The sequence below is a fragment of the Melospiza melodia genome, assembly GCF_035770615.1.
Source record: "Melospiza melodia melodia isolate bMelMel2 chromosome 17 unlocalized genomic scaffold, bMelMel2.pri SUPER_17_unloc_2, whole genome shotgun sequence".
Taxonomy (NCBI): domain Eukaryota; kingdom Metazoa; phylum Chordata; class Aves; order Passeriformes; family Passerellidae; genus Melospiza; species Melospiza melodia.
The window spans coordinates 122,721-139,288 of record NW_026948503.1 but is presented as its reverse complement, the minus strand read 5'-3'; the positions used below and the strand labels follow the sequence as shown (position 1 = coordinate 139,288).

The following is a 16,568-nucleotide window of genomic DNA, read 5'->3' as shown; positions in this document are numbered from 1 at the left end:
GACAGCGGAACAGGAACAGCGGGAGGAAGAGGCGCCCCAACACCACGCGGTTCCCCCGCTCCGGCAGCAGCTGCCCCGGCCCCGCCGGCATCGCCCCCCGGAGCCCGCAGGTGAGCGGAGAGGGGGAGCTCGGCCCGACCCCATCGCGGGGGGCTCCGGGAGGGTTTTTGTGGGGCAGGGGAGGCAAATCGCATCGTGTCCTTGTCCCCACGGGGGCAAATCCCATCGTGTCCTTGTCCTTGCTCCCCCAGAGCAGGAGCTGAGCATGGAGAGCAGCGAGGAGCTGGTGGCTGAGGCCCCTTGGAGCGGCTCCACGGCTCGGCAGGGAGAAGCCAACGGGGAGGAGAAGCCGCGGAGATCCCCGAGCAGGAGGGGCTGCAAAGGCAGAGCGCGGGGATCCGAGGGGGAAAGAGCCAGCCTGGGCCATGGAGGGGCTCAGAGATCCGAGCTGGGGCTCCATGAGCAGCTCCAGGGTGGGCAGGAGAAGCCCCACAAGTGCTCCGAGTGTGGGAAGAGCTTCAAGAGGAGATCCCGCCTGAATCTCCACCTGCGGAGCCACACGGGGGAGAAGCCCTATGAGTGCGATGAATACCATCAGACGTTTTACACCAATTCTGATCTCATCAGTCACCAGCGCATTCACACCAACGAGCGGCCATTTTGCTGTCCTGATTGTGGAAAGGGATTCAGGCAAAGCTCCAGCCTCGTCCTCCACCAGCGAATCCACACCGGGGAGAGGCCCTATGAGTGTGGGGAGTGTGGCAGGAGCTTCAGGTGTAGGTCCGTACTGACTCTCCACCAGAGGAGGCACACGGGGGAACGACCCTACCAGTGTGACCAGTGCCAGAAGAGGTTTTCGAGGAGCAATGATCTCGTGGGGCACCAGCGCTCACACACGGACAAGAGGCACCGGTGCATCGACAGCGAGGAGAGGCCCTACAAGTGTGGTCAGTGCCAGAAGAGGTTTCAGAGGAGCTCCAATCTCCTCAGCCACCAGCTCATCCACACCGGGGAGAGGCCGTTCTATTGCCGTGAGTGTAGGAAGGGATTCAGACATATCTCTGTCCTCATCGTCCACCGGCGCATCCACACCGGGGAGAGGCCCTACGAGTGTGATCAGTGCCAGAAGAGTTTTACGAGCAGCAGCGTGCTCCGCAAGCACCAGCTCATTCACACCGGGGATAGGCTATTCCACTGCCGTGACTGCGGGCAGGGCTTCAGGCGCAACTCTGCCCTCATCGACCACCGGCGCATCCACACCGGGGAGAGGCCCCACGAGTGTCCCCACTGTGGGAAGAGCTTCGCCAGGAGCTTCACCTTGACCAAGCACCAACGCACCCAGCATTAGAGTCCACCCTGGGTGGGAAGACCTTTGTGATCTGGTCCAGCTCTGTTGGTCTCAGAGCTCTGGGTGATCCCAGGTGGGCAGAGCCCAGGTGATCCCTGTTTGGAGCACACCTGGCTGGGGGCTCCACCTCCTTCTGGCTCCCCGTGGCCTGGCTCTTCTCTTTGTCCTTTTTAAATCTGAGTTTAAAAATAAAGGTAATAAACGAAGACAAGGTTTGGGACATGGGAGGATCTTCCACGGGATGAGGGGGATGCTGGGCCAGAGGGAGTTGAGGGTTCCTGGGACAGATTTGGGGCTTCCTCAGGACTTTGGGCACCCCACGGTTCCCATTCCCTGTCCCCATTCCCGCTCCATGTCCGCGTTCCCGGTTCCATTTCCCGTTCCTTTCTCCCATTCCCATTCCCTGTCTGCATTCCCGATTCCATTTCCCATTCCCGCTCCCCTCTCACTGAACGCTCCGGTTTCCCCAAACCCGGCCATGACGTCACCGAGCAAACCCCGCGCTCCTCCCACCCACCAATCGCAGCGCGCCATCGCTCCCGGATTTGCATAACCACGCCCATTCAGGCCGGCCCCGCCCGGCGCTGATCGCTCCCAGTTCGCTCCCAGCGCTCCCAGTAAGAGCGGCAGCGGCAGGGAAAGCGCTCCCAGTATCGCTCCCAGTTCCCTCCCAGCGCTCCCAGTATCGCTCCCAGCGCTCCCAGTTCCCTCCCAGCGCTCCCAGTTCATTCCCAGCGCTCCCAGTTCCCTCCCAGCGCTCCCAGTATCGCTCCCAGTGCAGAGAGGAGGGAAAGAAGGAGGAGCGGGAGGAGGAAGAGGAGGGACTGAGGAGGAAGGAAAGGAGGAGCAGGAGCGCGAGAGGAGGAGGAAGAGGAGGGACAGAGGAAGAGGAGGAGCGGGAGGAAGCGCGGCCGCATCAGCCCCGGAGCCCGCAGGTGAGCGCGGATGGGGGAGCTCGGTCTTACTGGGAGCGCTGGGAGCGATATTGGGAGCGCTGGGAGGGAACTGGGAGCGCTGGGAATGAACTGGGAGCGCCGATTGATTATTTTATATTATTCATTATTTTTTAATTTTTAGGGCTGATTTATTATTTTACGATATACGCCATATTAAAATAAAATTATATATTTAAAACTATGCCTATTAACGTATAATAATTAAAATTGTTTTTATTATATACATTGCAGTAAAAGAAAATTACATAGTAAAGCTATATATATTAATGTGTATTAATTAAATTATATTTACTGTTTTGTGATGCATATTGAAAGAAAATGATATATTAAAATTATATATATTTTAGGGCTGACTTATTATTTTATGATATATGTTATATCAAAAGAAAATTATATATTAAAACTATGTTTATTAACGTATAATAATTAAAATTGTTTATATTTTATACATTGCAGTAAAAGAAAATTATATAGTCAAGCTATATATACTAATATATATTAATTAAATTTTATTTATTATTTTGTGATGCATATTGAAAGAAAATGATATATTAAAATTATATATAATAACGTCTATTTTAATTAAAATTATATTTTTAAGACATACATTAAAATAAAAATATACACTAAAACGATACTAAAAAATAGAAGAAAGGATTTTCATCAGAAGGCTGATTTATTATTTTATTAAAATAAAATTATACATCAAAACCACACTAAAAAATAGACAAAAAAGGAATTCTTTAGAAGGCTGGAAAGGAACAGAAAAGGAAAGGAATGATAACAAAAGCTGCTGACCCCGAGAGAATCCGAGCCTGCTCGCCGTGATTGGCCATTAATTAAAAACAAATTAAAAACACCCAGCCCGAACCAATCCCGGCCGCGCCTGTTGCATTCCACAGCCGCAGATAATTCTTGTTTATCTTTTCCTCTGAGGCTCCTCAGCTGCTCAGGAGAGGGGAAAAAATCCCTAAAAAAAAGAGATTTTTCAGGAAATCTCGAGGCTGGAAGGGGCTCTGAGCCCTCCAGCAGCAGCCCCATTGTTCTGCCCCAATGATACATTAAAATATATCTATTAATTTGTGTAAATTAGGATTATGTGTATTACCTGTTATATATTACATTAAAAGAAAATGATATATTAAAGATATATATATATAAATTAAATTTATATTTAATATTACACTACATTACCATGTATTACATTGTATTATTGTATTACATTGTATTACATTATATTACATTATATTAGCATAATAACCTGTATATATTAATATAGATATTAATTAGGATTATATTTATTACTTACTATATATTACATTAAAAGAAAATGATATATTAAAGATGTATATATAAATTAAATTTATATTTAATATTACACTACATTACATTGTATTACATTGTATTATTGTATTACATTATATTATATTAGCACAATAACCTAAATATATTAATATAGGTATTGATTAAAATTACATTATTTTATTATATATTACATTAAAAGAAAATTATATACTAAAGCTGTATATATTAATTAAATTTATATTTAATATTACACTACATTACATTGTATTACATTGTATTATTGTATTACATTATATTATATTAGCACAATAACCTATATATATTAATATAGGTATTGATTAAAATTACATTATTTTATTATATATTACATTAAAAGAAAGTTATATACTAAAGCTGTATATATTAATTAAATTTATATTTAATATTACACTACATTACATTGTATTACATTGTATTATTGTATTACATTATATTATATTAGCACAATAACCTATATATATTAATATAGCTATTGATTAAAATTACATTGTTTATTTTATTATATATTACATTAAAAGAAAGTTATATACTAAAGCTGTATATATTAATTAAATCTATATTTAATATTACACTATATTACCTTGTATTGCATTGTATTATTGTATTACATTGTATCACATTATATTTCATTATATTATATTAGCATAATAACCTATACATATTAATATAGATATTAATTAAAATTACATTGTTTATTTTATTATATATTAGACTGAAAGAAAATTATACTTTAAAACTACATATTAATATACATTAATAAAAATTCTATTTACTATAATACTAATTTTATTATACAAAAATAAAATCATATATTAAAACTATAGAGATAGATATTAATTAAAATTATATTTTTAAAGATATATATTTATATTAAAATAAAATTTTAATTGAAACAACGCACCAATGTAGCCCCACAGCGCTCAGCCCCCAGGGCCAAGCTGGACCCCATGGGGGAGGAGGAGGAGGAGGAGGCCGGGAGGAAGAGGAGCAGAGAGCGCAGGGCAGGTGAGGAGGAAGGCAGGGCCCCTTTTAACCCTCTGTGTGCCGGGGCAGCTGCCAGCCCGGCCTGGGGGGGGCAAATGGGGGGTGGGGGCAAATCCCAAATTGTCCATGTGGGGCAAATCCCGTCCAGAATTGTGGGGCAAATCCCAAACCCCGTCCAGAATTGTGGGGCAAATCCCAAACCCCGTCCAGAATTGTGGGGCAAATCCCAAATCCCATCCAGAATTGTGGGGCAAATCCCAAATCCCATCCAGAATTGTGGGGCAAATCCCGTCCTGAATTGTGGGGCAAATCCCAAACCCCGTCCAGAATTGTGGGGCAAATCCCAAACCCCATCCTGGGATGGGGGCAAATCACAACTCCCGTTGTGTCCTCACGGGGCAAATCCCAAATCCCACCCTGAATTTGTGGGGCAAATCCCAAATCCCATCCAGAATTGTGGGGCAAATCCCAAATCCCATCCAGAATTGTGGGGCAAATCCCGAATCCCATCCTGAATTGTGGGGCAAATCCCATCCTGGGATGGGGGCAAATCCCAAATCCCATCCTGTCCCTGTGGGGCAAATCCCGTCCTGAATTTGTGGGGCAAATCCCAAATCCCATCTGTCCTTGTCCTCGTGGGGGAAAATCCCATTTTCTCCTTGTGATATACAGGGGGAAATTTGCCCCACAAGGACAAGTTCAGGATGGGATTTGGGATTTGCCCCACAAGTTCAGGATGGGATTTGAGATTTGGGATTTGCCCCACAAGTTCAGGATGGGTTTTGAGATTTGGGATTTGCCCCACAATTCAGGATGGGATTTGGGATTTGGGATTTGCCCCACAATTCAGGATGGGATTTGGGATTTGGGATTTGCCCCACAATTCAGGATGGGATTTGGGATTTGGGATTTGCCCCACAATTCAGGATGGGATTTGCCCCACAAGTTCAGGACGGGATTTGGGATTTGCCCCACAAGTTCAGGACGGGATTTGGGATTTGCCCCACAAGTTCACGGTGGCCGTGCCGGTGCTCACAGGGCTCTCACGTTGAGGGAACAGCCTCAGGATCTCACTCCACGTCTCACAAGGCTGATTTATTATTTTATGCTCTATATTCCATCCAAATGAATCTATATTCCATTATTATTTTATTCCATAAAATAATAAAATAATGAATCTTTTACCCCAAAAGAACAGCAGGAAAGGTTCCACCAGCAGGCTGGCTGAGCCAGGAATAGAAAGGAATGATAACAAAGGCTCTGTCCCTGGCTCTCTGTCTGTGATTGGCCATTCGTTATAAACACTCATTATAAACACTCATTATAAACATTCATTATAAACATTCATCATAAACACTCATTATTAGCAGGGGCCACTCCCAGCCCCACCTGCTGCACCCCACAGCAGCAGAGAATCAATGTTTGCATTCTGTGCCTGAGGCCCCTTGGCTGCTCAGCAGGAAAAACCCTAAAAAAAGGATTTTTCATAAGAAAGGATGTTTCATAAAAAAGGATTTTTCATAAAAAAGGATTTTTGATAAAAAAGGATTTTTCATAAAAATGTGTCTGTGACAGTGCATGGGCCTGGGAGGCAGCTGGAATAAAAGGGAGTTGTCTCTGCAAAGAGATTTCCCAGGCTGGTTTTTACAAGTTTTTGCATCCTGTTCTTGTCCTTGTGGGGCAAATCCCAATTCCCATCCTGAATTGGGGGGCAAGTCCCAAATCCCATCCTGAACTTGTGGGGCAAATCCCATCCTGTCCTTCCCCTCATGGGGGCAAATCACACCGTGTGATTTATTTATGGAATAAAATAATAATGGAATATAGATTCATTTGGATGGAATATAGAGCATAAAATAATAAATCAGCCTTGTGAGACGTGGAGTGAGATCCTGAGGCTGTTCCCTCAACGTGAGAGCCCTGTGAGCACCGGCACGGCCATCGTGAACTTGTGGGGCAAATCCCAAATCCCGTCCTGAACTTGTGGGGCAAATCCCATCCTGAATTGTGGGGCAAATCCCAAATCCCAAATCCCATCCTGAATTGTGGGCCAAATCCCAAATCCCAAATCCCATCCTGAATTGTGGGGCACATCCCAAATCCCAAATCCCATCCTGAATTGTGGGGCAAATCCCAAATCCCATCCTGAACTTGTGGGGCAAATCCCATCCTGAATTGTGGGGCAAATCTCAAATCCCATCCTGAATTGTGGGGCACATCCCAAATCCCAAATCCCATCCTGAATTGTGGGGCAAATCCCAAATCCCAAATCCCATCCTGAATTGTGGGGCAAATCCCAAATCTCAAATCCCATCCTGAATTGTGGGGCAAATCCCAAATCTCAAATCCCATCCTGAATTGTGGGGAAAATCCCAAATCCCAAATCCCATCCTGAATTGTGGGGCACATCCCAAATCCCAAATCCCATCCTGAATTGTGGGGCAAATCCCAAATCCCATCCTGAACTTGTGGGGCAAATCCCATCCCATCCTGAATTTGTGGGGCAAATCCCAAATCCCATTCTGAATTTTGGGGCAGATCCCTTCCTGAACTTGTGGGGCAAATCCCAAATCCCATCCTGTCCTTGTGGGGCAAATCCCATCCTGAATTGTTGGGCAAATCTCAAATCCCATCCTGAATTGTGGGGCAAATCCCATCCTATCCTTGGTGTGGGGCAAATCCCAAATATCACATCCCATCCTGTCCTTGGCCTTGTGGGGTAAATCCCGTCGTGTCCTTGTGGGGCAAATCCCAAATCCCATCCTGAATAGTGGGGCAAATCCCATCCTGGGATGGGGGCAAATTCCAAATCCCACCGTGTCCTTGTGGGGCAAATCCCATCGTGTCCTTGTCCCCACGGGGGCAAATCCCATCGTGTCCTTGTCCTTGCTCCCCCAGAGCAGGAGCTGAGCATGGAGAGCAGCGAGGAGCTGGTGGCTGAGGCCGAGCTGGGGGTCCAGGAGCAGCTCCAGGGTGGGGAGAAGAAGCCCCACAAGTGCTCCGAGTGCGGGAAGATCTTCAAGAGGAGATTGAACTTTATCAAGCATTGCAAAATCCACACCGGAGAACAACTGGGATCTGAGGGGGAAAAACCCACCCTGGAGCAGAGATCCGAGCTGGGGCTCCATGAGCAGCTCCAGGGTGGGGAGGAGAAGCCCCACAAGTGCTCCGAGTGTGGGAAGAGCTTCAGGTGGAGCTCGTCCCTGAGCAAGCATCGCAGAATCCACAAGGGGCAACAGGTGGGATCTGAGGGGGACAAACCCACCCTGGGCCAGGGCCAGGGATCCGAGCTGGGGGTCCATGAGCAGCTCCAGGAGAAGCCCCACACGTGCTCGGAGTGTGGGAAGAGCTTCAGGTTGAGATCCTGCCTGATTATCCACCAGAGGGTCCACACGGGGGGACAGCTGAGATCTGAGGGAGAAAAACCCAACTTGGACCAGGGAGGGGGTCAGAGATCAGAGGTGGAGGTCCATGAGCAGCTCCAGGATGAGGAGAAGCCTCCCAAGTTCTTGGAATGGGAGAAGAGCTTCATGCTGAATTCCCACCTGATTGAACAGCTGAAGAAGCAGACGGAGCAACAGCTGAGATGTGAGGAGGAAAAACCCAACTTGGACCATGGTGGTGGTCAGAGATCAGAGCTGGGGGTCCATGAGCAGCTCCAGGATGAAGAGGAGAAGCCCCACAGGTGCTCGGAATGTGGGAAGATCTTCATGCTGAGTTCCCACCTGATGGAACACTTGAAGACCCACACGGGAGAACATCTGAGATCCGAGGAGGGAAAACCCAACTTGGACCAGGGAGGTGAGCAGAACTTGGGGCTCCACGAGCAGCTCCAGGGTGGGGAGGAGAAGCCCCACAGGTGCTCGGAGTGTGGGAAGATCTTCAGGTGGAGAGCCAACCTGGTCCGCCACCTCAGAATCCACACGGGAGAACGCCCCTACCAGTGTGGGGTGTGTGGGAAGAGCTTCAGCCAGAATTCCAACCTGACTGTCCACCTCAAAATCCACACGGGGCAGCAGGTGGGATCCGAGGGGGACAAACCCACCCTGGACCAGGGCCAGGGATCAGAGCTGGGGCTCCACGAGGAGCTCCAGGGTGGGGAGAAGAAGTCCCACAAGTGCTCTGAGTGTGGCAAGATCTTCAGGTGGAGGTCCAACCTGATCCGCCACCGCAGAATGCACACTGGGGAGAGACCCTACGTGTGTGGGCACTGCGGGAAGGGCTTCACCCAGAAAGCCCACGTGATGGAGCACCAGAAGATCCACGTGGGGCCACAGCTGGGCGGAAATCCAACCCTGGGTGATGAAGGGGGTCAGGGATCAGAGCTGGGGGTCCATGAGCAGCTCCAGGGTGGGGAGGAGAAGCCCCACAAGTGCTCGGTGTGTGGGAAGAGCTTCAGGTGGAGATCCAAAATGATGAGGCATTTCAGAACCCACACGGGGGGACAGCTGAGATGTGAGGGACAAAACCCCACCCAGGGTGAGGGATCAGAGCTGGGGGTCCAAGAGCATCTCCAGGGTGGGGAGGAGAAGCCCCACAAGTGCTCCGAGTGTGGGAAGAGCTTCTGGAAGAGCTCCAACCTGACCCGCCACCTCAGAATCCACACGGGTGAACGACCCTACGTGTGTGGGGTGTGTGGGAAGAGCTTCACCCAGAAAACCCACCTGAGCGACCACCAGAAGGTCCACGCTGGGCAGCAGCTGGGCGGAAATCCAACCCTGGCTCATGAAGGTCAGATAGTGATGGTGGTGGTCCACGAGCAGCTCCAGGGTGGGGAGAAGAAGCCCCACAAGTGCTCGGAGTGCGGGAAGAGCTTCAGGAAGAGAGCCAACCTGATGGAGCACAGCAGGGTCCACACCGGGGAGAAGCCCTACAAGTGTGGGGAGTGTGGGGAGAGCTTCAGCTGGAACTCGCAGCTGATCCGCCACCAGAGGGTGACCCACACCGGGGAGAAACCCTACGAGTGCCAGTTCTGCGCCAAGAGCTTCACCTGCAAGTCCCACCTGACCAGCCACCTGAGGACCCACACCGGGGAGAAGCCCTACGGGTGCGACCAGTGCCACAAGAGGTTCCAGAGCAGCTCCTCGCTCGTCGTCCACCAGCGCTCGCACACGGGCGAGCGGCCGTTCCAGTGCCCCGAGTGCGGCATGGGCTTCAAGGAGAAGTCATCCCTCGTCCGGCACCGCCGGACCCACACCGGGGAGAGGCCCTACGGGTGCGAGCAGTGCCAGAGCTCCTTCCCGACCCGCTCGCTGCTGGCGGAGCACCAGCGCATCCACACCGGGGAGAAGCCGTTCCGCTGCGACGACTGCGGGAAGGGCTTCCGGCAAAAGTCCAGCCTGGTCAAGCACCGCAGGATCCACACCGGCGAGAGGCCGTACGTGTGCGGGCAGTGCGGGAAGAGCTTCACGCAGAGCTCCAACCTGTTTGCGCACCAGAGGAGCCACGCGGAGCGGCCCTACGAGTGCGAGTACTGCTGGAGGAGCTTCTCGCAGAGCTCCAGCCTGATCCTCCACCAGAAGTGCCACACCCAGGTGAGGCCCTACGAGTGCAGGAAGTGCGGCAAGAGCTTCACCACCAAGTCCTGCCTCCTCACCCACCGCATGATCCACACCGGGGAGCGGCCCTACGAGTGTGGGGAGTGCGGGAAGGGCTTCATGTCCAAGTCCCACCTGGTTTACCACCAGAGGAGCCACAGCGGGGAGAAACCCTACGAGTGCGAGCAGTGCAAGAAGAGGTTCCTGACCAGCTCCCACCTGCTCAGCCACAAGCTGACGCACACCGGGGAGAGGCCGTTCCGCTGTTACGCTTGCGGGAGGGGGTTCAGGCAAAGGTCCAAGCTGGTCACGCACCGGTGCAGCCGCAGCAGGAAGACGCCGTTCCAGTGTCCCCAGTGTGGGAAGAGCTTCAGCACGAACGCCCACATGACCAGACACCTGCAGACCCAGCACTGAGGTGGGAAGAGCTCCGTGCTCTGCTCCAGCTCCGTCTCACGCGGGAGGATCTGCTCTGGATGGTGCCCGGGTGGGGCAGAGCCCAGGTGATTCATGTTTGAGGGCTCCACATCCTCCTGGATGCCCGTGGCCTGGATTTTCTTTTTATTTCTCTTTATCCTTTCTAAACACCTAAATCTGGGGTTAATAATAAAAATATTGAACTAAAACAAGCATAGGGACACGGGGTCCTCCAGGGGATGAGGGGAGGCTGGGTCTGAGGGAGTTCTCTATCTGGTTGCCATTTCCGTATTCCCTGTGCTTTTCCACTTTTACTATTACAGTCCCCAATTCCCATTTCTCTGTTTCCTTTCCCGTTCCCATTTTCTGATTGCTGATCCCAATCCCAGTCCAGTATTCATGCTCCATTTAAATACAATGTGTCACGGACATATTTTATTAAAAAATCCATTCCTTAGGATCTTATGCTTCTGAGAAGCTGAGAGGCCTCTGAAATTAAACTATCAACACTAAGTATCTGCTGCTGTGGATTGCAGCAATTTCATCTTTAATTGGTCTAACCTGGTTGTTTTTAATTAATGGCCAATCAAAGCTCAGCTGTCTCAGACTCTCTGGCCACTCACAAGATTTTGTTATCATTCTGGTCCATTATTTTCTAGCTTTCTGATGAAATTCTTTTTTCTATTCTTGTAGTATAATTTTAATATAGCATTATCTTTTAATAACATATATCAATCATAAAATAATAAATAAGCTTTCTCAAAATAAAAACAGGGAGTCAAAATTTTAATCTCTTCCCTCATCTTGAGACCCCCGTGACAACCACAGGGTCCCTTTTCCGTTCCCGGTCCCCATTCCCCGTCCCGATTCCCCGTTCCCGCCATGACGTCACCGAGCAAATCCCGCGCTCGTCCCTCCCACCAATCCCAGCGCGCGATCGCTCCCTGATTTGCATAACCACGCCCTCGCTCCCCGCCTCCTTTTGGGTGCCGGCGCTGCCCGGGCCGGACTCGGAGCGGAGGAGGAGCGGGAGGAAGAGGAAGAGGAAGAGGAGGAGGAAGAGGAAGAGGAATAGGAGGGACAAAAGAAAAGGAAGAGAGGGAGGAAGAGGAGGGACAAAGGAAAAGGAGGGACAAAGAAAGAGGAGGGAAAAAGGAAGAGGAAGAGCGGGAGGAAGAGGAGGGGGAGAAGGAGGAGGAGGAAGAGGAGGGACAACGGAACAGGAACACCGGGAGGAAGAGGCGTCCCAACACCACGCGGTTCCCGCGCTCCGGCCGCAGCTGCCCCGGCCCCGCCGGCATCGCCCCCCGGAGCCCGCAGGTGAGCGGAGAGGGGGAGCTCGGCCCGACCCCATCGCGGGGGGCTCCGGGAGGGTTTTGTGGGGCAGGGGAGGCAAATCCCATCGTGTCCTTGTCCCCAGGGGGGCAAATCCCATCGTGTCCTTGTCCTTGCTCCCCCAGAGCAGGAGCTGAGCATGGAGAGCAGCGAGGAGCTGGTGGCTGAGGCCGTTTGGAGCGGCTCCACGGCTCGGCAGGGAGAAGCCAACGGGGAGGAGAAGCCGCGGAGATCCCTGAGCAGGAGGGGCTGCAAAGGCAGAGCGCGGGGATCCGAGGGGGAAAGAGGCAGCCTGGGCCATGGAGGGGCTCAGAGATCCGAGCTGGGGCTCCATGAGCAGCTCCAGGGTGGGCAGGAGAAGCCCCACAAGTGCTCCGAATGTGGGAAGAGCTTCACCAGGAGATCCAACCTGACTGTCCACCTGAGGAGCCACACGGGGGAGAGGCCCTATGAGTGTGATGAATGCCATCAGAGGTTTTACACCAATTCCGATCTCGTCAGTCACCGGCGCATTCACACCAACGAGCGGCCATTTTGCTGTCCTGATTGTGGAAAGGGATTCAGGCAAAGGTCCTACCTCGTCATCCACCAGCGAATCCACACTGGGGAGAGGCCATTCCGCTGCTCTGATTGTGGGAAGGGCTTCAGGGACAGCTCTGCCCTCATCTTGCACCAGCACATCCACACTGGAGAGAAGCCCTACGAGTGTGATCACTGCAAGAAGAGGTTCCTGAGCATCTCCACCTTGGTTAAACACCAGATGATCCACACGGGGCAGAAGCCCTACGAGTGTGATGTGTGCAAGAAGAGGTTTCAGAGCAGCACCACTCTTCGGGCACACCAGATCATCCACACCGAGGAGCGGCCGTTCCGCTGTCCTGACTGCGGGAAGGGATTCAAGCACAACTGCCACCTCATCACCCACCGGCGCCTCCACACCGGGGAGAGACCCTACAAGTGTGGGGAGTGTGGGAAGGGCTTCACCTCAAGCTCCCACCTGACTGTCCATCAGAGGGTCCACACCGGGGAGAGGCCCTACGAGTGTGATCAGTGCAAGAAGAGGTTCCCGAGCAGCGGGGATCTCCTCAAGCACCAGCGCATCCACACCAAGGAGAGGCCGTTCCGCTGTCCTGATTGTGGGAAGGGTTTCAAGTACAACTCCGCCCTCATCGTCCACCAGAACATCCACACTGGGGAGAGACCCCGTGAGTGTCCGCAGTGTGGGAAGAGCTTCACCAACAACTCCAGCCTGGTTTACCACCTGAGGAGCCACACCGGGGAGAGGCCCCACGAGTGTGGAGAGTGTGGGAAGAGCTTCATGTACAAGTCCCACCTGATTTACCACCAGAGGAGCCACACTGGGGAACGACCGTACGAGTGTGACCAGTGCCAGAAGACGTTTCAGAGCAGCTCCCATCTCCACATGCACCAGCGCTCACACACGGATGAGAGGCCATTCCGCTGCCCTGATTGTGGGAAGAGCTTCAGGCACAACGCCGAACTCGTTGCCCACCAACGCACCCACACCGGGGAGAGGCCCTACGAGTGTGATCAGTGTGAGAAGAGGTTCCTGAGGAGCGCTTGTCTCCTCCGTCACCAGCTCATCCACACCGAGGAGAAGCCGTTCCGCTGCCGTGACTGCGGGAAGGGCTTCACTCAGAAGAGCCAACTCATCATGCACCAGCGCATCCACACCGGGGAGAGACCCCACGAGTGTCCCCAGTGTGGGAAGAGCTTCTGTCAAATCTCCAGCTTGACCAGACACCAAAAGAGCAAGCACTGAGGGCAGCCCTGTTTGGAAAGAGCTCCCTGGGCTACTCCAGCTCCATCTCGCACGGGAGGATCTGCTCTGGATGATCCTCTTGAGCCCAGGTGGGCAGAGCCCCCTTGACTCCTGCTTGCAGCACACCTGGCTGGGGACTCCACATCCTATTGGCTCCTCATAGCCTGGATTTTCCTTTTATTTGTCTATGTTATTTTTATACACCTTTCTAAATCCGAGGTTAATAACAAAGATGTTGAACGAAGAGGAGGATGTGGACATGGGGAGATCTTCCAGGGGATGATGGGGTTGCTGGGCCAGAGGGAGTTGAGGGTTCCTGGGACAGATTTAGGGCTTGCCCAGGACTTTCGGCTCCCCATGGTCCCCATTCCCTGTCCCCATTACCATTCCCGCTCCTTATCCCCAGTCTGGGTCCCCATTCCCTGCCTCGATTCCCTGTCCCAATTCCCTGTCCCTGTTTCCAATACTGGTCCCAATTCGCTGTTCCCATTCCTTGTTTGCATTCCAGGTCCCCATTCCCTCTCCCCAATCCCGCTCCCTGCCAGCATTCCCGGTTCCGTTCCCATTCCCAGTCCCCATTCCTTGTCCCGATTCCCGGTCCCCATTCCCGGTCCCTGTTCCCGTTCCCGGTCCCCATTCCCGGTCCCCATTCCCGGTCCCCGTTCCCGCTCCGCTCTCTCCGGACGCTCCAGCTCCCCCCCCCGGCATGACGTCACCGAGCAAAGCCCGCGCTCCTCCCTCCCACCAATCGCAGCGCGCGATCGCTCCCGGATTTGCATAACCACGCCCTCACCCGCCTGTATTTTGGTGCCGGCGCTGCCCGGGCCGGACTCGGAGCGGAGGAGGAGCGGGAGGAAGAGGAGGGGGAGAAGGAGGAGGAGGAAGAGGAGGGACAAAGGAAGAGGAGGGACAACGGAACAGGAGGGACAACGGAACAGGAACGACAACGGAACAGGAACACCGGGAGGAAGAGGCGCCCCAACACCACGCGGTTCCCGCGCTCCGGCCGCAGCTGCCCCGGCCCCGCCGGCATCGCCCCCCGGAGCCCGCAGGTGAGCGGAGAGGGGGAGCTCGGCCCGACCCCATCGCGGGGGGCTCCGGGAGGGTTTTTGTGGGGGAAGGGGAGGCAAATCCCATCGTGTCCTTGTCCCCACGGGGCCAAATCCCATCGTGTCCTTGTCCTTGCTCCCCCAGAGCAGGAGCTGAGCATGGAGAGCAGCGAGGAGCTGGTGGCTGAGGCCGTTGGGAGCGGCTCCACGGCTCGGCAGGGAGAAGCCAACGGGGAGGAGAAGCCGCGGAGATCCCTGAGCAGGAGGGGCTGCAAAGGCAGAGCGCGGGGATCCGAGGGGGAAAGAGCCAGCCTGGGCCATGGAGGGGCTCAGAGATCCGAGCTGGGGCTCCATGAGCAGCTCCAGGGTGGGCAGGAGAAGCCCCACAAGTGCTCCGAGTGTGGGAAGAGCTTCAAGAGGAGATCCAACCTGACTGATCACCTGAATAACCACACCAGGGGAATGCCCTATGAGTGTGGGGATTGCGGGAGGAGGTTCGTGTCCAAGTACAACCTGATGTACCACCAGAGGAGCCACACGGGGGAACGACCCTACGAGTGTGATCAGTGCAAGAAGAGGTTTGTGAGGAACGGTGATCTCGTGGTGCACCAGCGCTCACACACGGACGAGAGGCCCTTCCAGTGCCCTGACTGCGGCAAGCGCTTCAACCGCGTCTCCACGCTCAACAGGCACCGGATGATCCACACCGGGGAGAGGCCCTACGAGTGTGGTCAGTGCAAGAAAAGGTTTGACAGGTCCTCCCATCTCCTCCGTCACCAGCTCATTCACACCGGGGAGAGGCCTTTCTGTTGCCCTGACTGCGGAAAGGGCTTCAAGCAGAACGGCACCCTCATCGTCCACCGGCGCATGCACACCGGGGAGAGGCCCTACAAGTGTGATCAGTGTGGGAAGAGCTTCAGAGAGAGCTCCAACCTGACCGCCCACCTCAGAAGCCACACCGGGGAGAGGCCCTATGCGTGTGATCAGTGCCAGAAGAGGTTCCTGAGCAGCTCTGATCTCCTCCGTCACCAGCGCAGTCACACCGGGGAGAGGCCCTATGAGCGTGATCATTGCCAGAAGACGTTTTACACCTCGTCTGATCTCCTCAAGCACCAGCGCATCCACACGGACGAGAGGCCCTTCCGCTGTCCCGAATGTGGGGTGGGATTCAAGCGCAACTCAAATCTGGTTACACACAGGAGGATCCACACCGGGGACAGACTCTAGAAATGTTCCCAGTGTGGGAAGGGCTTCTCGCAGAGCTCAGGGCTGGTGTCCCACCAGAAGATCCACACCAGTGAGAGACTCCACAAGTGTCCCCACTGTGGGAAGAGCTTCTCTAAAACCTCTACCTTGACCAGAAACCTGCAGAGCCGCCACTGAGGGCAGCGCTGGGTGGGAAGAGCTCTGTGGGCTGCTCCAGCTCCATCTCACACGGGAGGATCTGCTCTGGATGGTGCCCAGTGAGCCCAGGTGGGCAGAGCCCCCTTCACTCCTGCTTGCAGCACACCTGGCTGGGGTCTCCACATCCTCCTGGCTACTTGTGGCCTGGATTTTCTTTTTATTTCTCTTTGTTATTTTTATACACCTTTCTAAATCCGAGGTTAATAATAAAGATGTTGAACGAAGAGGAGGATGTGGACATGGGGGGATGTTCCAGGGGATGAGAGGGATGCTGGGCCAGAGGGAGTTGAGGGTTCCTGGGACTGATTTGGGGCTTCCTTAGGACTTTGGGCACCCCATGGTCCCCATTCCCTGTCCCCACTCCCGGTCCTTATCCCCATTCTGGGTTCCTATTCCCTGCCTCCATTCCCT

At 52.6% G+C, this 16,568-nt stretch overlaps 3 protein-coding genes across 7 annotated transcripts; all 3 read left to right on the top strand.

The window, feature by feature from the left end:
* The first annotated feature begins 120 nt into the window (after nt 1–120).
* Nucleotides 121–1,553, top strand: LOC134433050 (zinc finger protein 239-like). Its single transcript, XM_063181943.1, has one exon. It carries the CDS (start codon nt 266–268, stop codon nt 1,346–1,348), a length of 1,083 nt encoding a protein of 360 aa, XP_063038013.1. The 5' UTR covers nt 121–265; the 3' UTR covers nt 1,349–1,553.
* A 468-nt stretch (nt 1,554–2,021) lies between these two features.
* Nucleotides 2,022–13,948, top strand: LOC134433049 (zinc finger protein 420-like). Of its 5 annotated transcripts, none has more exons than XR_010031476.1 (2): nt 2,022–2,283; nt 4,558–4,653. XR_010031476.1 is itself a non-coding variant. In XM_063181938.1 (2 exons), the coding sequence occupies exon 2, from the start codon at nt 12,061–12,063 to the stop codon at nt 13,702–13,704; it is 1,644 nt and encodes a 547-aa protein (XP_063038008.1). In that variant the 5' UTR covers nt 2,022–2,283; nt 12,047–12,060; the 3' UTR covers nt 13,705–13,948. The 5 variants fall into 5 exon arrangements, 4 of the variants coding, with proteins under 4 accessions (XP_063038008.1, XP_063038012.1, XP_063038010.1 ...); XM_063181938.1 differs by lacking the exon at nt 4,558–4,653 and adding an exon at nt 12,047–13,948; XM_063181942.1 differs by lacking the exons at nt 2,022–2,283; nt 4,558–4,653 and adding exons at nt 7,513–10,166; nt 12,277–13,948.
* Nucleotides 13,949–14,654: 706 nt separating this feature from the next.
* Nucleotides 14,655–16,383, top strand: LOC134433051 (zinc finger protein 239-like). Its single transcript, XM_063181944.1, has 2 exons — nt 14,655–14,756; nt 14,899–16,383. Exon 2 carries the CDS (start codon nt 14,913–14,915, stop codon nt 15,978–15,980), a length of 1,068 nt encoding a protein of 355 aa, XP_063038014.1. The 5' UTR covers nt 14,655–14,756; nt 14,899–14,912; the 3' UTR covers nt 15,981–16,383.
* The last annotated feature ends 185 nt before the right edge of the window (nt 16,384–16,568 follow it).

Bases quoted from the DNA above. Each gene is read 5' to 3' on its own strand.
- LOC134433050 (XM_063181943.1), top strand. From the start codon at position 266: ATGGAGAGCAGCGAGGAGCTGGTGGCTGAGGCCCCTTGGAGCGGCTCC.
- LOC134433049 (XM_063181940.1), top strand. From the start codon at position 7,545: ATGGAGAGCAGCGAGGAGCTGGTGGCTGAGGCCGAGCTGGGGGTCCAG. The intron at 10,370-12,311 runs GTTCCTGACCAG...ATGTGGGAAGAG, and splicing joins TGCGAGCAGTGCAAGAAGAG to CTTCACCAGGAGATCCAACC.
- LOC134433051 (XM_063181944.1), top strand. From the start codon at position 14,913: ATGGAGAGCAGCGAGGAGCTGGTGGCTGAGGCCGTTGGGAGCGGCTCC.